The following is a 26,462-nucleotide window of genomic DNA, read 5'->3' on the forward strand; positions in this document are numbered from 1 at the left end:
GCAATAAAATAAATGAAAAGATTTAAAATTAGTGACTAAATTATAGTAAAATTAAAATTAAATACCTAATTCATAATTAATCAAATTATAGGGATTAAACATGCTATTTTCTTATTATTAATTAGTGACTAAAATAAAATTATATAAAATTCAGATATTAGAATAAAATAAATTAAACATACTATCAGATTAAAATATTAATTATTAATTATAGGACTAAATCTATTATTACCCTAAATATATATTTAATACAAGGACTAAAATAAATAAAATTAAAATTAAAGATCTGAATTCCCGAAACGGCGTCGTTCGGGAAGGGCTATTTAAAGCCAAAATCAGCAGGCCCGAAGGGCCAGCTTCATTTTCATCTCTTCTCTCTCTCTCTCTTTCTGAGAGAGAAAAAAATTCTCTCGCTTCTCTCTAAAACAGAGAGAACTCTCCGACCGGCAGCCGCTCGCCGGCGTTGATCCCGCCGCCGGCCACCGCCTTCAGTGGCCGGAATAATTTTTTATTAAAACGTAGATCGGACCATCCTAATGACGGTTCCGATGGTTTTTCTTTTAAACGGTCCGATCGAAGTAAATCTAAAAAAAAATACCTTCGGTTTCGAAGGTTTTTGGTGAGTCTAGAGGCCGGTGGTGACTGATCAAGGTGGTGGCTTTCACGGTAAGTCTCTCTTCTTCCTTTCCTTGCTGTGTTGTGGGGTTTCTTTGTTTTTGTTCTCCATTCTTCTTCTTTTCTGTTGGCTACCTCTGTCTTTCTTTGCAGGTTGGGTGATGGCTTTATAGCGCAGGTTGGGTGATGGCTTTATAGCCATCACCGGCGCTTATCTCGGACCGGTCCGAAAGGTGGAGTTCGGTGAGTCACCGAGCTATGTGGTGACTCACCCCATAGAGCTTGCGACGTGGGCGGCGGGTGTTGAAGCAGCAAAGCTTCTGGATTCTTCAGCGAGGCGGCGGCGTCGTGGCTGAAGTGGATTCGAGCATCTGGCAGCTGACCGTCGCGTGGGGCGGCTGGAGGCGAGGCGGCTGCGGCGCTAGGGTTAGAAACCCTAGCTGAAACCCTAAATGTTTAGGGTTTGAGTTTGGTTTGGGGGGTTGATTGGGCCTTTGATTTTGGGCTTGTATTTTTTATTATTATTTATATATATTTAAATATTTAATAATAATATAATAATAATAATATTTATAATAATAATAATTATTATAGTAATAATAATAATAAATAAATCAAAATGGGTAAAAAAAAATTAGTATCTTCAGCTGCCCCTCTTTGCTCATTCTTGTGTTAACAAGAATAGGGCAAAGACGAAAAGATAAAATTTTTTTATCCATTTAGCTCCACTTGATTATGATGGAGATGTTGAATAAATTCTTCTCTTTCTTCAGATGAGTTCTTCTCATTATGAACTTTCCGTGGGGATGATGTTGACCTATTTCTTCTGTGGAGTCATTCCAAAGGTTGAATAAGCTTCTTATTTTGAACTTCTTCTTTTCTTCAGATGAGTTCTTCTCATTATGAACTTCTCTGGAAAGGTTGATGCTAATCTATCTGCTTCTGTGATAGAACTATGCAAAAGGTTGAACAAGCTCTTCTCATTGTGAACTTCTTCTTCCTCTTCAGATAAGTTCTTCTCATTATGAACTTTCTCTGGAAAAGTTGGTGCCGATCTATCTCCTTCTGATAGCGTCGAGCAAAAGATTAAACAAGTTCTTCTCATTATGAACTTCTTCTTCCTTCTTCAGATGAGTTCTTCTCATTATGAACACTTCTGGCAAATTGATCCATCAAGAGATGAATTCGAGCAAAAGTTGAACAAGTTCTTCTCATTATGAACTTCTTCTTCCTTCTTCAGATGAGTTCTTCTCATTATGAACTTTCTCTGGAAAAGTTGATGCCGATCTATCTCCTTCTGTGATAGCGTCGAGCAAAAGATTAAACAAGTTCTTCTCATTATGAACTTCTTCTTCCTTCTTCAGATGAGTTCTTCTCATTATGAACACTTCTGGCAAATGTTTATCCATCAAGAGATGAATTCGAGCAAAAAGTTGAACAAGTTCTTCTCATTATGAACTTCTTCTTCCTTTTTCAGATGAGTTCTTCTCATTATGAACTTTCTCTGGAAAAGTTGATGCCGATCTATCTCCTTCTGTGATAGCGTCGAGCAAAAGATTAAACAAGTTCTCATTATGAATTTCTTCTTCCTTCTTCAGATGAGTTCTTCTCATTATGAACACTTCTGGCAAAGTTTATCCATCAAGAGATGAATTCGAGCAAAAAGTTGAACAAGTTCTTCTCATTATGAACTTCTTCTTCCTTCTTCAGATGAGTTCTTCTCATTATGAACACTTCTGGCAAATGTTTATCCATCAAGAGATGAATTTAAATCTTTGCTAAAATCTTTGAAATTCCTGTTAAAAATTCAACATGGATGAAAATGAATGAAAATGCACCTATTTTTGCAAACACCTAAGTATGATGCATGAATGTTAAGTTATTTGATTTCAGATTGGTGAATTGAGTATTTCTTCAGTTGTAAAAACCCAATAGATCTTTCTTCTTCAAATCAGAGAATCTATCATTTTTGACAAATGTAGATGTAGATATAATGTCACAAAACCTCTTGAGAATAAAACTCAATAGTATAGACTCTTGAAAAGCTTGCATTCATGCAACATGTTGATTCTGATAACAACTCATCTGATTATGAAGTGACCTTTCAAGATGATTTCACAGATATCGATAGTTCTTTTAATACTGAGAAATCTTGATTTCTGATTCTGATAACAACTCATCTGATTATGAAGTGACCTTTCAAGATGATTTCATAGATATCGATAGTTCTTTTAATACCGAGAAATCTTGAATTCTGATTCTGATGAGGAGAATAAACTGTTATACTTGACAAAAATGGGATTCTTAGAGGCTGAAGCTTCAATAGCCATGGAGAGATGTGGTCCAGATTCATCAATTGCAAAATTGACAAATTTTATATGTGCTGCTCAAATGGCTAAGGTTACTGACACATTTCTTCCGGTAAAAGATGGGAAGCCATTATGCAATGATCCCAATTACAAGAAAAGGCGAAACTTGGGCTATGATTTTTGGAAAAGGAATAAACAAAAGAAGCTTGAAAAGAAACTTCTTAATGAAGACGATCATGCAATTCATCTTTAATTCCAATGATTGGTTCTGGGTTTTATATCAAACCAATCAGAAGCAAAGAACACTTCCAGAAGATGCTATTAGCACATTCCTCTTCCAAATTCAATAAATGGTTCTGTGGTTCATACCAAACCAGATCAGATAACTCAAAGAACACTTCCAGAAGATGCTATGAGCACATTCCTCTTCCAAATTCAATGATTGATTTTACCAAACCAGATCAGATAACTCAAAGAACACTTCCAGAAGATGCTATGAGCACATTCCTCTTCAAAATTAATGACTGGTTCTAACAAACCAAATCAGATAACTCAAAGAACACTTCCAGAAGATGCTATTGGGTCTTCTTATTTCTACTATGAGCACATGTCACTTGCTCCAGTTAATGTTTGGACTGGAATATCATAGTACTTATTCGATGTAGAGCCAGAATTTGTAGATTCGAAGCATTTTCATGCTACTACACTGAAAAGGGCTATTCATAATTCTGCCAATTGAGAACAGATTTTCTCTTATTCTGCTTCCTCCATATGCTGATGCTTTTCCATTGACAAGAAATGAGGCCTTCCTGGGATCCAAGAACAAAGTTGAACTGTTATAAACATGTACAGGAAGTGCCAAATTGACAGAAAGGATCTGTAAGGCTCTTGAAGCTTATGACAATGAGCCACCTTCGAGTGTCCAGAAGTATGTTCTTGATGAGTGCTTAAAATGGAATCTAGTATGGGTTGGAAGGAATAAAGTTGCTCCACTTGAACCTGATGAGGCGGAAATGCTTCTAGGTTTCCTTAAAAACCATACACGAGGAGGAGGATCTGCTAGAGATATGTTCCAGTGATATCAATGTCCTGTTTCTTTTTGCTGGAATCAGTGCTGCAGAGGTCGCCTTCTACTGTCTTAGCATATCTTTGAAAACATATGTGCAAGAACTGAATGATGATCGGTTGGAGCAATTGATGAGTAGATTTGGCGGATTCGACCTTGTTGTCGGTAGCATCCCGTGTAACAATCTTGATGGAAGCATTAAACATCATCATGATGAACTAGAAGATTTTTGTTGGTGCATTTTCTTGCAATGAATGCTACGACAGTTGTCTCTTTGCTGTTCCAATCCCATTCTTTTCAAATCATGGAACGATTTAGTTAATAGTAAAACTGGTCATCTTCAACTTTTGAAATACTGTAACCAATGTTACCCTATATATCCAGAGTGCAAATAATGATTTGTTCATGGATTTATGATGATGATGATTGGTTTACTTTGTATTCCATGCATTTAAAAGTATTAACATAAAGTGATATTCAGAAATCTTTAACTTATTTCAAAATTATGTTAATTCATAGAAGAATAAATTGAATTTTCGAAAATAAATTGAATCTTAAATAAATTGAACTTAAAATAGATAGAATTGTATTCAAAGTTATGACAAGCATAAGATTGATAAAAATTCAAATGTCTCAACAAATTATTAGCATAAGTATTTCTAAATTAATCAAATTGACACAATTTAGAGTAATGATGAAGCTTTTGTCTGGAAGATCTCAAACGTTGTCAAAATGCTTGTAGATGTGAAGTTTCTCCCAAACTGTCAAAATCTTAAGAGGGTTCAATTGCCAGATGCCTAATATCAACATGCATTTGAGCCGCCCATTCAGGTTTTCAACTCAAATCCTTCCTTTGGTTACAATATGCCCTTTGCGGGTTTTCATCTTGACCCTTTTTTTTTCTTTTTTCTTTTTTTTTTTTTTTTTTTTCTTTTCTTCTCTTCAAGCATAATATTTCTTGACAGAATCCGAGTTTATTGGATTTCTCAGAATTTTTCCATCCATTTCTGCCAAGATCAACGCTCCTCCGGAAAAGGCCTTTTTCACAACGTATGGCCCTTCCCAATTAGGCATCCATTTCCCACGGAAATCTTTATGTATAGGCAAAATATTTTTTAGTACTGATCACCCTCTTGGAATTCTCTTGGATGTACTTTTTTGTCATGACTTCATCATCCGTTCTGATACATCTGTCCATGGCAAATAGCTTTCAATCTTTTCTCCTCAATAAGGTTCAATTGATCAAATCTAGCTTGGATCCATTCAGATTCATCCAATTTTGTTTTTCTCAAAATTCGAAGCGATGGAATCTCAACTTCAATTGGTAAGACTGCTTCCATCCCATAGACTAAAGAAAAAGGTGTTGCCCCTGTAGATGTTCGAACAGTAGTTCGGTATACGTATAAAGGAAAAGGTAACTTCTCGTGCCAATCTTTGTAAGTTTCAGTGGTCTTTGTAATGATTCTCTTGATGTTCTTATTTGCTTCTTCAACTGCCCCATTCATCTTTGGACGATATGCCACTGAGTTTGCATGTTTGATCTTAAACTGTGCACAAAGTTCGGTCATCATTTGTTGTTCAGGTTCAGAGCATTATCTGTAATTATCCTTTCTGGTAGGCCATACCGGTAAACTATCTCTTTCTTTATGAATTTGAAGACTGTGGACCTCTTAATATTGGCATATGAAGCAGCTTCAACCCATTTGGTAAAATAATCAATTGCCACAAGAATGAAGCAATGTCCATTCGATGCTTTTGGTGTGATTGCACCGATGACATCTATTCCCCACATAGAAAATGGCCAAGGTGATGTCATTACATGTAAAGGAGATGGGGGTACATGAATCTTGTCTGCATATATCTGGCATTTATGACATTTCCTTGCATAATCAATGCAATCTGTGTACATGGTAGCCCAATAGTATCCATATCTCATTATTTTTCTGGCCATGGAAAGACCATTTGCATGTGTTCCACATATTCCACTGTGTACTTCTTCAATGATGCTTCGGGCTTCGCTGGTATTTAAACATCTCAATAGCATTTGATCATTGCTTCTTCTATACATAATCTCTCCATCAAGAAAATATCCAGCAGCCATTCTTCTCAAGGTTCTTTTATCAATTTCAGATGCATTTTGTGGATAACTTTGATTTTTGATATATTGCAGAATATCATGATACCATGGTTTACCATCTACCTCTTCTTCCACATTATAACAATGTGCAGGAATTTCGTATACTTGCATTTTGATTGGCATCATATCAACTTTCTTAGTTTCCTGAAACATAGCAGCTAATGTAGCCAAAGCATCTGCCATTTGATTTTCTTCTCGAGGGAGATAATTGAAGGTAACTCTCTCAAATTCTTTCACTAATTCGAGGGTAAAATTTCGGTATTCCAACAATTTGGGATCTTTTGTTTCCCATTCTCCTCGCAATTGATACACCACTAACGATGAATCTCCATATATTTTGAGACATTTGATTTTTCTTTCTATAGCTGCTTTCAATCTCATGACACAAGCTTCGTATTCTGCCATGTTATTGGTGCAAAAGAACTCCAGTCTACTTGTAAAGGGATAATAAATATTTTCTGGAGAAATTAACACTGCCTCGATTCCTCGTCCCAAAGCATTGGATGCTCCGTCAAAGTAAAGCTTCCAAAATGCAGATGCATCATTTGTTCTGACTTCTTCATTCATGGATATGCACAACAAATCTTCATTGGGAAAATTGAAACTCAAAGGCTGATAATCATTTGATACACGACTGGCCAGAAAATCAGCTATGACACTTCCTTTTATCGCTTTTTGGTTGACATATACAATATCAAACTCAGATAAACATTTGCCATCTAGCCATTCTGCCTGTCAAAGCTGGTGATTCCATTAAGAATTTCAAAGGATCAAGTTTGGATATCAGCCAAGTAGTATGATATAACATATATTGTCTGAGTCTTCGAGTAGCCCACACCAAAGCACAACATAATTTTTATATTGGTGGATATCGAATTTCACAATCAGTAAATTTCTTGCTCAAATAATAAATAGCTTTTTCTTTTCTTCCAGATTCATCATGATGTCCTAGTACACATCCCATCGAATTTTCAAAGACCGTCAAATAAAGAATTAACGGTTTATCAGGTATTGGTGATACTAAAATGGGGGCATTGGAAATATTTCTTAATAATATCCAAAGTTCTTGACATTCATCATTCCAGACTTCAGGATTGTTCTTTCGAAGTAATTTGAACACTGGATCACATTTGTCAGTTAATTGAGAAATGAACCGAGATATATAATTTAATCTTCCCAAAAAGCCTCGAACTTCTTTTTTTATATTGGGTGGTGGAAGATCTTGAATTTCTTTTACTTTATCTAAATCAATCTCGATTCCTTTTTTACTGACCACAAATCCCAAAAGTTTCCCGGAAGTTACTCCAAAAGTGCATTTTGCGGGGTTGAGCTTTAATTGATACTTCCTCAATCTCTGGAAAAGCTTTCTCAGATTTTGAATATGTTCTTCTTCAGTTCGGGATTTGGCAATCATGTCATCCACGTATACTTCAATCTCTTTGTGCATCATGTCATGAAACAAAGTTACCATGGCTCTTTGATACGTTGCCCCTGCATTTTTCAATCCAAATGGCATCACTTTATAGTAGAATGTGCCCCACATGGTTACAAATGTTGTTTTTTCCATGTCTTCAGGATTCATTTTTATCTGATTATATCTTGAAAAGCCATCCATGAATGAAAACCATACGTGTCCTGCAGTATTGTCTACCAATGTGTCTATGTGGGGTAATGGAAAGCTATCTTTCGGACTAGCTTTGTTGAGATCTCTGTAATCCACACACATTCGAACTTTCCCATTTTTCTTTGGTACGGGAACAATGTTGGCTACCCATTCTGGGTATTTAGCTGCCTGTAAGAAACCTGCATTGATATGTTTCATCACTTCCTCTTTGATCTGCAACAACATTTCTGGTCTCATTCGTCTGAGCTTTTGTTGGACCGGTTTATATTCTGGATTGATTGGAAGTTTGTGCATTACTATATCTGTGCTCAAACCAAGCATATCTTGATAAGACCAGGCGAAGATATCCTTGAACTCTTGAAGGAGATTTATCAATTCTTGTTTTATCTGGATGGTCAGAGTAGTACCAATTTTCACCTCTTTTATTTCTTCATCTGTTCCCAGATTCATAGTTTTAATCTCTTCTTTGTGAGGTAGAATTTGTTTATCTTCTTTTTCTACCAGTCTTAATAATTCAGTAGGAACATCACATTCTAGTTCATCCTCACACCCATTGATTTCTTCCAGACATATGGGTTGCTCTAAATTATCGCTTGATTAAATTTAGGAAACTGCTATTAACATGGTGACACCTGCAAATTTAAGTCGGACATTTCCGAAAGAAATATAGTAAATAAATGTAAAAATGTAAGAAAATGTAAAGAATGATTGCTATCTGAAAATTTTAAAGAAAATTTCTTATATTTAACCTAATTTCCTTTACAAGATAACAAAAAGTTTTCATACTTTTGAGCTAAACATAAAGATTAGTTCTGAATATTACTCTACGTTAATATTAAAAACTATAGGAAGATCTTCAGTGGTCCAATTGTTGAGTGTTTCTCCAGGAAAACATGGGCGAATCCTATCCAAGTATTTGCCAGTCTTGTTGTCATTCATGATCATGTTGATAAATAATCCATTCATAGCTTCTTCAACTATGTTTTGATCTTTCGTCAACTTTTCTTCTTTAAAGGCTTCAACAAGCTGTTGTTCTACATTAATTGTTCCCCCTGATCTGAATGTGGTCTTCAACTGTGGGAAAAACATGTTTTCCCAAAGGATTTCTTTCCCTTTCAACCTTGCCTTTCTGTCTTCACATCTTCTTTTCATCTCTTTGTTCTTTTGCTGAAAATTGGGCTTAAATCCAAGCCCAAAACGATCTTTCTTCATTTTACTTACAGGAACTGAAATCCTTGAAGATTCTTTCCTAAACCTTTCCCAGCTTTAGCTCCGATGCCTAAAGTTTGTCGTACCGTCATCTTGGTGCAATCAGATAATCTGGGATATGGAATTTTGCTTCCTTCTGCAATAAAGGTTGCATTTACAAATTCAAGAGCTCGGAAAGAGTATTCAAGATCATCATCATTGGTTTCAATATGGAACATCACTTTTAGACGCAATGATTTTTCTTCAGCTCCTACGCATATTAGTTGTCCATAACAACAAATTTCAATTTCTGATGTAATGAAGAAGGAAGGCTCTGCTGAATGAATCCATGGCCTCCCTAATAAACAATTATATGTAGGGTGGATGTCCATCACCACAAAGTCAATATTGTACACGACTGGTCCAATTAACAACGGTATTTCCATTTTCCCAAGCACCTCTTTTGAGTACCATCAAAGGCTCGTACTACATTCTGATAGCTCTTCATGTGTGATTTATCCACAGACATTCTTTGAAGTGTGATAGAGGCATCAAGTTGAGAGTGGATCCATTGTCAATCAATACCTGGCAACACATGACCATGACAATGTGTCGTGATATTCAAAGCTTTTACTGACCCATTCCGCCTTCAGGTATTTCATCATCCGTGAACGTTATGTAATTGTCAGCGGTATATGTCCCACAATTCTGTCAAGTTATTGAGGGATATATCCTCAGGGATAAATGTTTGATTGAGCATTTTCATCAAAGCATTTCTATGTGCTTCTGAATTCATCAATAGATCAAGAATAGAAATTCTCGCTTGTTGTTTGTGTAGTTGTTCAACCACACTATACTCACTATGTTTCAGGAATTTCAAAAATTCTTGAGCTTGTTTTTCTGTCACATGCTCATTGAATGCTGGAGGGGATTCATCATCAAATACCTTCTGGGGTATTACCATGGTTTTTCCTTTTGTTTTCACTTGTTCCGAGGCATTGGATGTTTCGGGAGAGTAACATCTCCCACTTCTTGTAAAGAAACCGACTTCACTCACTGCTTCAGATGTCGATGTTGTACCTAAACTATGTATTTTCTCTTCTGTTTTTTTTAGAGAAACATATCCTCCTACCATTGAAACATTGGTAGTATAATTCCAAGGTACCCTGCGGGTATCCTTGTATGGAAATGGTAGAGGAGTGGTGATAACTACTTTCGGCTTTATTGGTACAGGAATCCGTAGATGATTTCACATTAATGATCACAGGATCATTTGTTCTTTGACTAGGTTTAGAATCCTCTGATGAGCAAACATCTTCTTTTTTCCCTGGTTCTTCTTCAAAGAATTCTATCTCTATGCTATTCATTAATTTTTGCACCAAATCCCTAAACTCAAGACATAGTTGAATTTCATGCCCCTTCTCTTGATGATATTCACAATAATTCTTGCCTTCATTATGTTTTGGCCTGAATTGTTGTGGAATTATACCGGCTAAAGAGAGTTGTTGAAATACCCAAACAAAAGGAGATTTAATTTCATAAATGTCAGTTTTTGCTTTCTTTCTGTTCTCTTCCTGAATTGCATTCACGTTTTTATCTCCATGATTTGGCAATGGATGATTTGATGTAGATGGCGAATTGAATTCCAACTTTCCAGTGTTGATCAAATTTTGAACCACCCTTTTGAATGCCAAACAGTTTTCAATAGAATGACCCGTAATTCTTTCATGGTAAACACAGTGTGCCTTTATATCATACCAAGGAGGGAATGGTGGTTGCATGGGAACCAAAGGATAAGGCCGTATGACATCTGCTTTTAACAGTGAATCATAGATCTCAACATATGGTACTGGTAAAGGTGTAAAAGAAAACCTTTCATTTTCCTTTCGAGATCCTCTGGACTCTGCTCCATTAGTGTTTGTTTCCTCTTTCTTAACCCTTGGCTAGGTTATTGTAACACTTTTCGATGAATCCTTGTTGTAAGAGTTTGCATTGTTGACTTCATTCTCTTTTTTTCGGTACATAGGTCTTTTGGAACTAGACCCCTCATTTGATTCAATTTTGCAATGAGTTCTCCAGAAATGACCAAATCTGCAAAATTTCTGGTTGCATTCCCCATTAGATGATTTAAATAAGGAGCTTTCAATGTATGGACAAATATTATTGTGGCCTCTTTTTCTGACAAAGGTGGTTGAACTTGGGTTGCTGTGTCACGCCATCTCTAGGCATACTGTCTGAACGTTTCGTTATTCTTTTTCTCCAAATTTTGGAGAGTCCATCTATTAGGGACCATGTCTGTTACGTGGCGGTACTGCTCTAGGAATGCTTTAGCCAGATCTTTCCAGGATCTAATATTGGCTTTGGTCAATTGAGTATACCATTTTAAAGCTGGTCCTGTCAAACTATCTTGAAAGCAGTGAATTAACAACTTCTCGTCTTTCACATATCCTGCCATTCTGCGACAAAACATAGTAATGTGGGATGAAGGGCATGTAGTACCGTCATATCTATCAAATTCGGGAACTTTGAACTTGATGGGGAGGATTAAGTCTGGAACCAAACTCAACTCACTAGCATCAAACCCATAGAATGATTCAGTTATTTCCACGGATTTCATTCGTTCTTCTAAGCTCTTGATCTGTCTGGTCAATTCTTCATTTACTTTCTTCTCATTCAGCTCATTCAATCTGGGATTAAATGCTCATTATTAAAATCCCCTATTTTCACATCTGATATAAGTGGATTTTTGCTTGAAGATGCAGGATCCACTTGTCGATTTTCTGTGATTTGGCTTCTTGAAATGCTGAAGTGCGAGCATTAATTTGTATAGGTGTAGTACCAGAGTGATAAATTGGTTCTGGTGGAAAACCTAGAGGATACATAGGTTCTTGGTCGAAAAGATACAGGATTTCATGCATTTTCCAATGATAGCCTGCCTTTTAAACATGTCTTCTATTTTCTGCATCATGATGTCTTGTGAATTTGCAATACTGGCTTCAATTTTCTCCAGCTTCTTTCTCATTTCTGCTTGTTCTTTATTATGCTGTTCCTCAATACGTTGTATTTTATCCTTCATAATTCTCTTAGTAGCTTGTCTAGTACCGTAGTGATGTTGTATTTCTCTTTGGCCAGAATAACTGCGATTGAAAAATCTTTTGATATTATTTTTTCCAAATTTTAATTAATGAATTTATCTTAATAAAAAAATATCTATTAAGAAAATCATGAAATGAATAATGAATGTATGCAAAATGCATGTATGCAAAAAGGTATTGATCCCAAAAAGTTAACTGTCATAGAACAACTTTCATCGGCATACAAAAGTTTCTTTATAATAGTTCATAACTACAGATAAGGCGTAGCTTTCCTATTAAGCTCTATAATTTCTTTCATTAACCATGACACCTTCTTTCCAAACATAGAAACTGGATCAACGTGATGCTCAATTATTTTAGCTTCAACAGCTAGTTCCCCAACATATCTAGCAACTTCGCTCATTTGTACCATGGCCTCGAACACCATATTACTTTTCTTCACTTCTTTCAACATAAAATCAGTTGACTTTTGCCATTGTTCATTAGTTCCTTCAAGAGTTTGCTCTAATTCAGTGATTCTGACTTGACAATTGTGCAGAATTTTTTTAAGATCTCTAATGCGTCTTCGTAGTGAAACACTTTCCTCATTACTTTCTTTGAGATCATTAGGTCCTAGACAAACCTTTTCTTAAAATAATGATTCTTCAAGTTGCAAAATGTAAGCGTTAAACTCTGAGTTTTTGTTTCTAGACTGATCTAGATCTTCTTCAAGTTTTTTTCGTGCTTCTTGCGTTCTTTGATTAATCTTCTAGATTTGAACATTCTTGTTTCTGCATCTTTGCATCCAATTGCTAGCCATTTCTCGCTCTACCTCAAGTTTGGTGTTGAAATTCTTTCTTTCCAGCTCCCATTTTTCTTTTTCAATATTGAACTCTTCAATCTTTTGGCCCCTGACTTCAAGTTCGGCAATCAATGGTTCATTTCAGATTCAAATCCTTTGAACATGATATTTTCTCACCTTCAAATTTATCAAAGATGTCATTTTTCTCTTCTAAATCTTTGGCTCGATCCCTTTCTCTTTGTATTTCATTCATGATTTCGCGGTGTTCAGCTTTGTGTTTTATAATTCTCTCTTCTGTCAACCTCAAAATCTTCCATTTTTTGCTTTCCTTTCTCAAGGCTTTTGAGTAGACGGCTATTCTTTCCTTTCAGATCTTCAACTCGACTTTTCTCGATGTTCAATTCTCTGCTCATCTGTACTGTTGATTGGCTTGGTCCTGATGCTTTCCGGGATTTATATAACTCTTGGTAATTTTTCTTTAATGCTCTAAATTCACCATCAAGTTTTTCTTTGTTTTCTCTCAACATTGCACATTGTGATGAATGAAAGTCAATATCAACACCCAACATAGCTTTATCTCGTCTCATTTGCTCTAATTCTCTTGACCATCCTTCTCTTTCTGCTTCAAACTCAGCTCTCAGGATTTCAATTTCTGATGGAACCACCTTAATGCGATCTTCCATAGAGATATCCTCATTTTGATCTGGTAGAGGAATATTTTCATTTTCCTGACAGATCTCCATTCCTCATAATCAGGAGTTAGCATTCTTTTGCTGCTTTAGCTCGGATACAAAAAGTTGTTTTCCAAGCTGTAACAGCTTCCATGATATTTCTTTATAATTTTGCTGTGGAATGCGAACTCAGATGAATGTAATCCACGGTGACAGGTACAAATTGACGACCTTCATACTGTCTTATGACCAGAAGTGGTGCATATCCAATTCCTCCCCATAATCCGAGCAGCATTATCCAATTGTAATCACCACATTTATAAAAGAATTCCCTTTGGATTTGCCACGGGGTTTGCCAAACAATGTCATTGCTTTGCAGATTTCGAAAAGCATTAATCCACATATCTTTCTTAATTTCTTTCGGTCATTCTTGCTCCAGAAATTCTTTTAATGGTGAATAATCCGTATTAAAGCGTCGGTATGAAGTCTTTTCTGTCCTCCAAAAATGGCTACGGATCCAAACATATAACAACTGGGTACACCCTGAGAATCGTCCACCTCCTAGCTTTCTACAAGCATTTAACGATCTGAAAGTCTCTGCTAGAATTGCAGAGGCAGGATTAATCTTTTTTTGTAGTTGTTCAAACAAATCTACTACTGCAGCTTCAATATATCCCAATACTTTTGGGAAGATGACCATACCATACATACTCAGAGCAAATAGATCGAATCGTACTTTAGTGTCTGGATGACTCTGAATAAGTTCTTTAATGTTGGTCCAAGCAATGCCTTCGCTTTCACCTTTTGTTTTGTACGGGATGCCACCCATTCTTCTCGTACCCGGCAATCTTTGCTAATTTAACTCGAAAGGGTTGAGTTTAATTGACTTGAATAGATTCGATTCTCCAAAGCCCCTTCTATATGTAGCAAAGTTGTGTACTCTTCAATAGTAGGGACCAAGTCCTCCTTATTGAGAGTGAAGCAATTGTACCCTGGATTCCAGAATTGAATTAGGGCTCTGAGTAATTCATCATCAACTTCGACATAGAGCAAATATGGGATGTCTCCGTAAGTCTGATAAAACTGCAATTTTTTGTTTGAATCCCAACTTTCCCAAATGCTTCGCAAATCTTGCATATCATTTCTTTTTAGCGAAACTGGAGCATAACTGGCCAAGTCAGATACATAATCATCCTGCAGACTGTCTCCTCCTTGTCTTTGTAAGTCCTCAGCCACTGTCTTACTTCTGAGTTTAGAATTATTTGATTGAACACTTTTTATCCATGGATGAAAGCTTTCCAATGAGACAATTAACACGAGGATCAATGCCTTTTATCCTGTATGATGTTATGCAAACAGAAAAAATAAAGAACACACAAAAAGAAATGAATTAGTTTACATAATAAAGAAATTTAATAATAATATCTAATAAATATTTTTATTTAAACATGCTTTTTCATAATTTAAATAATTTAATATACGTAATTAATCAGTAAGAAAATAAATAAATTAAAAGGAAAGCTAGAATTCATTTCTCTTGTGTGTACACCTATTTTGGACAAAATTTCAGCATGGCTTCAAATCGGAAGAGTTCTAGGGTTTATATATGTAAGGTTTCAGTTCTAAGAATAAAGGTACCCGAATTGTCCTTGTTAGTGCCCCCTTGGGCTATTAACCCTCAATCCTAATCCATCACAGACTAAAGTGGATCGAGTTCAATTCGAGGGGACACATTTCTCTATGACTGACACGGAGAATAAATTCTCACGAAGACATAGAGCATATGAACCCCGAAAGTTACTTGCTAGGTCTGACACGGAGAATAAATTCTCACGAAGACGTCGCTTTCAATCCCACTTAAAAAGGACAAACTCAATTAGAGCTTTATGTTATGCAATGCAAGTGTTGTGTGTGAGGAGAAATGTTCAAACAACAAACAGAAAAATAAAATAAAAAAATCTAAATAAAATAAAAAAATAATTGAAAGAAAATAATTAAAAATTAAAATACATGAATTTTAATTTCTAACTGATAGAGACAATTTATAATTGGTTTTAAAGTTGACCAGTCCCCAACGGAGTCGCCAAGCTGTCGTAACCGGTTTCGTCCGGTACGAAATATTTATTTGGCGGGAAAATTGAGGTGAATAATGGTTTTGAAAATAATTTGGAAGTCGCCATCGGCCTTTTGGGTCAGGTAGGTCGAATACCTAAAAAATTATTTTTTTAAAAGAGTTTTAAGAAAACATCAATTAAAAATGAACTGATCTGCGTTTATAACCAAAAATTCGTTCTTTTTAATAATAAAAAGGGATTCGTGGTCGGTTACGTTTAGGGAAGATTAGCACCCCTACAACGCCCAAAATTGGTACTTTTAATTATAAATTGTCTCTATTATTAAAAATTTAAAAATTCAAAATATATTTAATTTATAATCCTATTATTTAAAAGTATATAAAAAATATTTTAAAAATATCGGAAAATGACTTCTAGGTGCCTTAAGACAGCTCTTTTCTTTGATTAATGAATATTAATTTGAATAAAATTAAATAATAATTTTTTTATAATATTTAATTTTAAAAATCATAATAGGACATCCAGTTATATTAAGACTGCCCTTTTCTTCGATATTGACAAATAAATGTTAAAATAATTTAAAAAATATAAATATATTATTATATATATTTTATGACTACATAATAATAATAAAAATATTTAAATATAAACAAGTAAAATTAAAACAATAAGAATACAATTAGAACTATATATTTAAAAGCAATAAAATAAATGAAAAGATTTAAAATTAGTGACTAAATTATAGTAAAATTAAAATTAAATACCTAATTCATAATAATCAAAATTATAGGGATTAAACATGCTATTTATTATTTATTAATTTAGTGACTAAAATAAAATTATATAAAATTCAAATATTAGAATAAAATAAATTAAAACATACTATTCAGATTAAAATATTAATTATTAAAATTATAGAATTAAATATGTTATTTACCCTAAATATATTATTTTAATATAAAGGACTAAAATAAATAAAACCCTAAATATATTATTTTAATATAAAGGACTAAAATAAATAAAATTAAAATTAAAGATCTGAATTAAAAGGATTATAAACTCAATTTAGTGACTAAAATGTAAAGTTTATAAATTAGGATGACTGTGGAAAGGATTTAACTTTTATTTAATTACACAAATAGCCCTCCCTGAAACGGCGTCGTTCGGGAAGGGCTATTTAAAGCCAAAATCAGCTGGCCCGAAGGGCCAGGTTCATTTCTCATCTCTTCCCTCTCTCTCTCTTCTCTAAGAGAGAAAAAAATTCTCTCGCTTCTCTCTAAAACAGAGAGAAGCTCTCTGGCTGGCAGCCGCTCGCCGGCGTTGATCCCGCCATCGGCCACCGCCTTCGGTGGCCGGAATAATTTTTTTACATTAAAACGTAGATCGGACCGTCCTAATGACGGTTCCGATGGTCTTTTCTTTTAAACGGCTCCCGATCGGAGTAAATCTAAAAAAAATACCTTCGGTTTTCGAAGGTTTTTGGTGACGTCTAGAGGCCGGTGGTGACTCCGATCAAGGCGGTGGCTTTCACGGTAAGTCTCTCTTCTTCCTTTCCTTGCTGTGTTGTGGGGTTTTCTTTGTTTTTTGTTCTCCGTTCTTCTTCTTTTTTTTTTCTGTTGGCTACCTCTGTCCTCTTTCTTTGCAGGTTGGGTGATGGCTTTATAGCTATCACCGGCGCTTATCTCGGACCGATCCGAAAGGTGGAGTTCGGTGAGTCACCGAGCTATGTGGTGACTCACCCCATAGAGCTTGCGACGTGGGCGGCGGGTGTTGAAGCAGCAAAGCTTCTAGATTCTTCAACGAGGCGGTGGCGTCGTGGCTGAAGTGGATTCGAGCATCTGGCAGCTGACCGTCGACGTGGGGCGGCTGGAGGCAGAGGCGGCTGCGGCGCTAGGGTTAGAAACCCTAGCTGAAACCCTAAATGTTTAGGGTTTTAGTTTGGTTTGGGCCGGTTGATTGGGCCTTTGATTTTTGGGCTTTTATTTTTTATTATTATTTATATATATATATTTAATATATTTAATAATAATAATAATAATAATTATAATAATAATAATTATTATAGTAATAATAATAATAAATAAATCAAAATGGGTAAAAAAAATTAGTATCTTCAAGTATCAACACACAGTGTTGAGATCATATAGAATCTGATAGAACAACAATTTGATCTACATAAATATTTTAAAATTTTAGAATTCCAATTCCAAAACCAAAAAATGATAGAACATCAATTTGAATAAAGATAAAACATTAAGAATATATTAATGCTTACCAAAATAGGGGTTCTAATTGAAGAAACAACCAATGTACAGTCACTTAATACTACATCAAGAAAAATGTACGAACTAGGTTTCAACTCAAATTCGCAACAAAAGAAAAAAAGATGGCAGCTAGGAGCTCAACCAGGACAATGATCCAACAATCTTGTTAGTCATCAAGGATTGTACTCTTCTTGAATTCTTGCCTAAGCACACCAACCTAGTGCCTACCTATATGCAATAAAGAATTTAAAAATGATCATGTTTCCAGTATCGATAGGAACACATTAATGCTTGTAACACTGAAGAAGTCACTTCAAGAAACTTGATATCACTTTTAAGTCAGAATCATATTCCATAACTTAAAATTAGTTTAATTCAGAAGACTACTCCCATTGTTATCACCCCACATGACTAATAACAACACAGACAAAGAAAATGAGAACAATCAGAGGTGAGTATATCAAACCTGAATCTTTAGAACCCTTGTCTCCGTCGCTAACATCGACATCAATAGCCAGATCAGTTGAGCAACCTAAACATAAATAAATAAAAAGAAAATTTACAAAAGAAAAATGCCAGAAAAAAAAAGTTAAAAAATTATTAACTTTGACAAAAAATGTGCAAGGAACTAAATAGAATAAAGGAAACAATTATAAAGAACATCTCATAAATTCAAATCCCCCAAAAAAAATGCTTCGGGTTTCTGAAGAAATAGCGACACTGGAATCATCGCTGGAAAGCTCAAAGGGGAGATCACTAGAAGTAGAGTTAGAGTTCAGAGGAATCGGCTCCAGCAACTCTTCCTTTTCCCCAAGGGATTGTCTCAGGAAAGGCGGGTTAATATACGGCTAATATACAGCATTACCGGATACATTAAAATGTATTTAATAAATTTGGTTTAGCGGTACCTATTATGTTGACAACTAATAATGTTTTAGGTAGAAAATATGAAAAACTATTAAAAAATTTGGTAACCGGTAAACTTTGGTTATCGGTAAGTATCTATCCTTTTTATAAAAGTGTCCATACGTTTAACATATCAAGTAAATTTACCGGGTTTTGTCATAATGAATCTGGTTTTGTCATATTTTTACCTGTTATATTGTAAATTATCTATCCTTTTTATAAAAGTGTCCATACTTATTTCACTGTGAAAATATATTTATTATTATCTTTAGTTAATATTGTTAAATTTAAAATCTAAATAATATTTTATAAAATATCAAAACAATCAAATAATTTTTGTGTAAATTAATTATTAAATTAATATTGTAGGTGGAAAACATGAAACACTATTAAAAAAATTGAAACATAAATTACATAACTTTCAAAAAAGTATATATCATTTTTATAAAAGTGTCCATACTTATTTCACTGTTGAAAACATATTTATTAAATTATTTGGTTAATATTGTTAAATTTAAATTCTAAATAATATTTTATAAAATATCAAAACAATCAAATAAAATTTTGTGTAAATTAAATTATTAAATTAATATTGTAGGTGGAAAACATGAAACACTATTAAATAAATTGAAACATAAATTACATAACTTTAAAAGCAGTTTTAAATCCTAAAAAGTGTCGATACTTTTAAAAAATATATCGATCCAAAACAATATACCAGGTAAAAATATGATAAAACCGGTAACAAAATGAATACATAACAATAAATTAATGTAACCCCCTCAGATCGATAAGAGTAACCTGATCCAATCTCGAGTGTCACATTAGGGCCACCGGAGCTACCCACTGTAAAAATAGCGGAAATTTTAAAAAAAATTATCAGAACATGTAAACTTATAAAATCATTTGTCACTATTTAAAAATAAAACAGATTTTCAGACTTGTATATAAAATAAAATACAATTACATGTCCCCTAATCACATGTATCATTCTCTGGAAACAACGCCGGAAGAATTCCTTTACTGATGTCGATAACTTCACTGGTACAATTCTTTTAACCTGCAATGGTGAGTAATAGAGTGAGCTTCAGAAAGCTCAGTAATACAAAACTACCAGATGATGCTGAAGAACGTGCAGATACAAATAAACATTTATCTCATTATTGATTCAGATATCTACAGATTTCTTTGGCTGAGCTGAGGTCCCATTGATATTTCAGGTATTAATAGATAATATTTAGTTCTGATGGAGAATATTTCGGATGTTTAGGTTCAGGAGATCAGAATAGGTTTTCTAGTGTGTTCCCAAAAATCATGTAACTTTTCAGATCTTTTTAAAACATATATATATACCCCCATCCGTCAAGTCCAAAATATGTAGGTTCCCCAGAACCATACACCCACCAACAAGTCCAGTATGGCCCTGACCACACAGCCGAGGAGCCGGTAAGTAAGGTCCTAAGCACACAGCCGAGGAGCCTCTAGGTATACTTCCTCCAACATTACCCCCCAAATAAAACATGTTCCGTCCGTAAACGAATATATCAAAAATCAAAACATAATCCAGATCAAGTATCATATCAAAATCCAGGTCAAGTATTCGATCAGAATCCAAGTCAAGTATCAGATCAGAATCAATGTAAGATATCATATCAGAATCCATGTCAAGTATCAGATCAGTAATCAAATCAAAAATCAAGTAAAATATTCATGTGAGTAGGGAACACACCAGAATTTACATATAGTATTCAAAGATATTGGATAATCTTAACAAGTAGAGGAACACGGATCTTCAATATACCGATAGAATATTGGAATTCAGAATCACAATTGGAAGAGTTCAATAAATGACAGAATCATCAGTTATTCAGAGTGTGACTTGAGCTGATAGGGAAGAAATGAAGGTTCAGGACCTTTACAATCTATGTCGATTAATCAATTTATCGAACAACTCCAGATGAATAGCTTCCAAAACTAATAATTGTCTACTTGTAAATTCAATAACCTTCCAAGGTATTTACTCTTTAATACCAAATATTCTTATCCATAGATAATCTTCTGAGCCATCACTGAACAGATCTTAAGGAGACGAACATATATTCTAATGGTCTTTATTTCATTTCTATGTTTCAACTGTATCAGGAAATGCTGATGTACATGATTTATGGTTCATAATCCATAGGGATGATACATCACGTAAGTTCATCCGAGTTTTTCAGGCTTATTCCAATCTCTTACTTAATCCTCAGTCCTTGAGGTTACCTAGTTCATTTAGCAGTCAAGTCTATTACAGTTACTTCGGAATTTTCCAGAGTAATTCTGGACGTTTCTGAATTTCGGATACATATTGTACTTCCGTTCAGTTCAGTTTGGTCTTCGTGGTTGATTTGTCGAACAATATCCAATTCTTAGTACCGAATGCAATCTAGAGTTGAGCTGAGCTGAATACTTCCAAAATTATCATTGAGTTAAACTTGAGTAGACGAGCACGCATTCAAGTAATATCTATGCCGTTCAGGTACTACCAAATCATTAAGGTTGATCGGCTCACTTAAACTGTGTTCCATGACTTTTAAAGGTAATCCAATACCTATGCTTATTTGGATTCCTTAATTAATCCAAGGCATTTACTTAGTATAGGCCATAAAGGTATTTTTGTAATTTTGGTATTCAGTTTTATTCCATTCATTTCAGAGCTCGAAGATATCCACTCATTCCTGAGTTTGGTGATATTCTTGGTCATTTCCATTACAGGGGTATTTTGTTCATTTTATAGATTCAGTGTATTTTAATACTTTTCTTCCGTCCGATCTTACTATTAAATCCAATCTTATTATTTATTTCAGTCATTTCGAACAATTCTGACAGCAAAATACCCCCCCGATATATTATTCTTCAGGTATTTACTCATTACTCGAATATTTTTGGGTCAAGTGCCTTCTCAAATTTTACAAATAGAATATCATGAATTTTTCTGTACAAAGACAGGACTTAACAATTAAATTCGTACTTAATCGAGTTAAGTACAAATCCTCAAAGTACTTTCTCATTCAGGATCAACTCAGACTATTTTATCTCTGAAGGGCATTTTTGTAATTTCTTAACCAGATAATTTCGATATTAGCTCTTAACGAAAAATAATATAATTTAGAGATCATATGATTAATTACTTTCTTGAACACTATATGATCTTGAAACGATTCTCTTAACAGACTTCTATTATCCTTCACAAACCCTCCTAGGATTAAAACCGATTATCCATAATTTCCAAGTAAAACTAACATTTCTTATGCACATCAATATTTTTATCAGATCAATATGTCTGTAAAAACCTCTTATCCAACTTCCATATTCAAATCTTGTCTTTTTATAACATAAGGGTATTTCCATAATTTTACCCTACCGGAGTATTCTCATAATTTCTCATCCAAGTACCTTTAACATTTAACCTTTGATGAAATAAATTATAAGTTATAGATCCATGTTGATTTCTTTATCACTAAGCACATAACTTGTAATTTAATCCTAACAATCCCTCAATTTCTTATAAAAGTCATCTGAACCATAATTAATTATTGAACCTTTTTACCGTATTCAGATCGAGTATAAAAAATAATTAACTACACAATGAGACTAACATTATCTTAATCATGCATTTATCAATATTCACATGTTCCATAAAGCATAAAGAGGTAGTAAAGTATTACCTCGATTTCCATGCAATATACTGATCGACCATTATATTCCATTCGAACGCCCTCAATCTTGAAATCATCTTCTAATATTTCCTCGGATCCATATCAACAAAGATTATATCAGAAACGGAGCTTAATTGAGATAAACGGATCGAATCGGATGATAAATCAGTGAAAAATAGCTTACCGAGTTTGAATTTGGCGAAACGGAATTCGGATTCGGATTCAGGACGTCGAAAGCATAAAATATGACTTTTCAAAAATTTGGAATTTTTGGTAAAAATCAAAGTCAATGGGTTTTACTGGAAATTTCGAGGCCTTCAGGTCCGAATTTTGAAAAACGGACTGCAGAATCGGATTTGGAACGTCGAAAAATGTCAAGATAGGTATACTCGGTCAAAGTCAAAGGTTGTTTAATGCCCGGTCAAAGCCGGTCAAAGTTTTTGTCAATAAAATCAACGCCGATCAACGGTCAACGGGTCGGGTCAGGTTGTAACCGGTCAAACCGGTAAAATTGGTAAAAAAACCCGGTCAAACCGGTCATTTGGACCATCCCCACGCGTAGTGGCGACGCGTGGGGGTGCGTGGGACCTCCTCCGATGTCCTATAAATCACGTAAAAATTTCTAAAAATTATTTTGAGCGATTTCGAGATACTTACAAAGCTCGGTTCACAATTTTGAACGGCGGAGAGCTCGATTTCAACAAATCGGAAACTTTGACCGTCTCACCTCCTCACGCGCCGCCTTCGACGGAGACCAAGGATGACACCGGCGGACTCGGAACGATGCAAGGAACACGATGGTGCGGGAGGTGTCGTAAACGGATAATCAGATCGTCGTGAATCGACGAAAAACCAACTGAAATCGAGTTATTACCGACGCTACTTCTGACTCAAATTAACGACAAACGGCGACGATTAACGACGAAAGGTTTGAGGGGTTTTGTTCCTTGGTCGACAACGAACACGATGGTGGTTTCGGCTCGTCGATCGGAGGTCAGACGACGAGTAGATCGGAGTTGCAATTTGTTAACCGGGAGAGAAGAGAAGAATTATGAGCATTTTCTGCATAAAATGCACGAGAAATGGGGTTTATATTAACTCATAAAGAAAAATGGTCAAATCATAAGTTTAGCTACTGAATTTAATATATTTCTTAAAACGGTCTGTCAACTTTAAAATTTTACAATTTAATCCACCGTTTCTTTCAAAAATACCAGTTAAATCCACCACTTTATAATTTCTAAATTTTAGCCCCTAAATTGGGTGTTACAATAAATATTAAAAAATATATTAAATTTTAAAATACCCCTAATAATAAATATTGAAAAATTTGAACTCCTGTAAAATAAGTATTGAATAATTGAGTTTTTAATGAAAAATTTTAGAAAAAATATTGGAAAAAAATTAGAAATTTATACAATATTAGAAAAAATCATTTATAAGAATATCCCTAATAATAAAATAAAAAAAAAACTAAGCCTATAATGATAAATATTAGGAAAAAGAAATTGAAACCTTAATAATATTAAAAATAATTAGACCATATTCTTGGCACTGTCTACAACGTATTCTTGAAATGAGACTTGATTAATGATGTATATGGTGCCACTAGTGGTTAGCCCATTTTTAATTAGGTAATTGTTTATAAAATGTATATTGAATTAGGCTTGTAATTAAGAAGCATAATAAAAATATATGTTGCATTATTTATTGAAAACAAATTCAGATAATTTTGGTATTGTATCAGTTTTGAATGTTACAACATCATCCCATGGATCAAATACATAAGTGATTATTTTATAAATTTTTAAAAATTGAGTGAACAGAAAATAATTTTTTACTAATAATTAAGTGACCATACATATACGTTACCTGATCAGCATTAATCATGAAGCCGACATGACGATAGATAAACCAGATGAAACTGCCACTTCTTACGCGTCAGTTCCACAACGCCTGACAATAGGATGGAGGATGAAGGAGATTTTGATCTCAGTGATGAGGACATTATTACTGGCACGCGCGGGGGCTTACTGTCAATCCAATCCTCTAAACGCGCCTATAAAATTATAGAAGAGAGCATGTCCAAAACGATCATTCTCAATCTGCTTGGGGCGTAATATAGGGTTGCATGCTCTTACGAACAAAAGCTTTGCACTCTGGAAACCTTCTCAAACTTTCAACCTCATTGATATGGAAAATGTATACTTCTTGGCGAAATTCCAAAACGAAAACGACTATGAAAAATTCTTGACTGAGGGGCCCTGGATTATCTACGGCCAATACCTCACTGTTCAGTCATGGACGAGAAATTTTAGCTCATCTCGAACTTTTCCTACTACTGTTATGGCTTGGATTCGTTTTCCGGGTTTACCGGAATATATGTTTAGCAAAAAAATTCTAACTTGTATTAGTAATCTCATTGGCAGGGTTTCGAAACTTGATTGGCGTAAAGATACGAGTAACTGGAGATGTTTTGCTCGTGTTGCTGCCTACATAGATCTTAAGCAGCCCCTAGTGTCTCGGATTATGCGTGGAAACAAAGTTCAGGCTGTGGAGTTCGAAAACCTGCCCCTCATGTGCTTTTCCTGTGGAAGGTTCGGCCACCTAAAAGAAGCTCATTATGGTGATCCCTCTCGATAAACCCAAGGAAGATACTACCAATCCAACGAGAAGCAACCTCACGATGGTGGAAGTGAACAACCCGAAAATCAATCTTTATGGCCCCTGGATGATCGTCGAACGACGTCATCGGAGTTCACCAACCGAAAAAGATAACGGTAAATATACTGTCACTGATAAGGAAACTGAAAATTGAGGATCCCGTTTTGCAGCTTTGAATGGAGACTCGAATGACCCCAATTTACATCTGTCAGTTCATCATGGAGTTGGTAACACCAGCAGTGATGTTTCCTTATTTACAAATGTTGATAATGCTCAATATCACGTATTATTGAAAATACTATTGGAAATACTATTGGGAATGGGTATTTATGGTTTGGATTTCCCACTTCATTGTTGAGTGAAAGAGAACAAGGGGGACTCTCGCGCACCGCCGCCGCCGCCGTCCGTCTTGGCTCGGCTCGGCTCGTGGTCGTGGTCGTGGTAATACGTGTCTTCGACACGTATGTGCGGATACTATCTTTTTTAGAGAAAATTCTTGAGGAATTTCTCTTTGAAAGAAACAAATGGAAAAATGTGAAAGATGTATATGGACTGATTTTCCAGCTTTGTAAGAGTTATTTGATTTAATTCCAGGGGTTACATGATATAATTTCGGGAGTTATAGCAGCTGAATAATGATGCAATGAACCTGGACTATTTTTGGGTTAGGTTCATCTAGACGTTTTAGCTGTTACAAAAGAAGAGATTTAATCCTGAAATTTTATAGACGATTTTAACCCTATTTCTAGCCTATAAATAGAGGGTTATATTCAGCTTCTCAACTCACTCTCTCAACATTCAGAATTCACTCTCCAAGTGTTTTCTAAATATTCTCTCTGTGTGCTTTCCGATAAGAAGAGCAATACCACCGGCAGTCCACTTCGATTTCGGGTGTACGAAATTCGGAGCTACCCCGTTAACCTCGGGGGACGGTCCGCCTACTGCAGCGATTACACACATCGGGGCGAATTCATTTCTAAGGCAGTGGTTATACCACGACATGGTTTACGAATCTATTCCTTTTCATTACTGTTTATATTTCCAGTCAGTGCTAACGGTGTAGTTTTGCAATCTATTTTACCAACAATTTAGAAACGAATTCTATATACTGTAATCATGTCAACACCTTTGAGCAAACTGATACCCGATCTTTCCAAGCTCGATGCACTTGATGGAAAGAATTATAGAAGGTGGTCCCAAAGAATCCTGATATTCTTTGAGCAACTTGATCTTGACTACGTGTTGCTCAAGCCACCACCTACTATGCCACCAACCCCAGCTACCGATAATGATACTGATGTGGTCCTCAATGATGATGCCCTAGCAACTGCCGCTACTACACTCGCTACCTACAAGAAGTACGAAAAAG

The 26,462-nt window shown here is 35.0% G+C and overlaps 1 protein-coding gene across 1 annotated transcript; it reads left to right on the forward strand.

Moving 5' to 3' along the window:
* Window positions 1–24,328: 24,328 nt before the first annotated feature.
* LOC120214573 lies at window positions 24,329–25,072 on the forward strand. Its single transcript, XM_039212439.1, has 2 exons — window positions 24,329–24,464; window positions 24,555–25,072. Exons 1-2 carry the CDS (start codon window positions 24,329–24,331, stop codon window positions 25,070–25,072), a joined length of 654 nt encoding a protein of 217 aa, XP_039068370.1.
* The last annotated feature ends 1,390 nt before the right edge of the window (window positions 25,073–26,462 follow it).

This window comes from Hibiscus syriacus, unplaced genomic scaffold, assembly GCF_006381635.1.
Source record: "Hibiscus syriacus cultivar Baekdansim isolate YM2019G1 unplaced genomic scaffold, ASM638163v2 tig00110065_pilon, whole genome shotgun sequence".
In the NCBI taxonomy this organism is placed as follows: Eukaryota; Viridiplantae; Streptophyta; class Magnoliopsida; order Malvales; family Malvaceae; genus Hibiscus; species Hibiscus syriacus.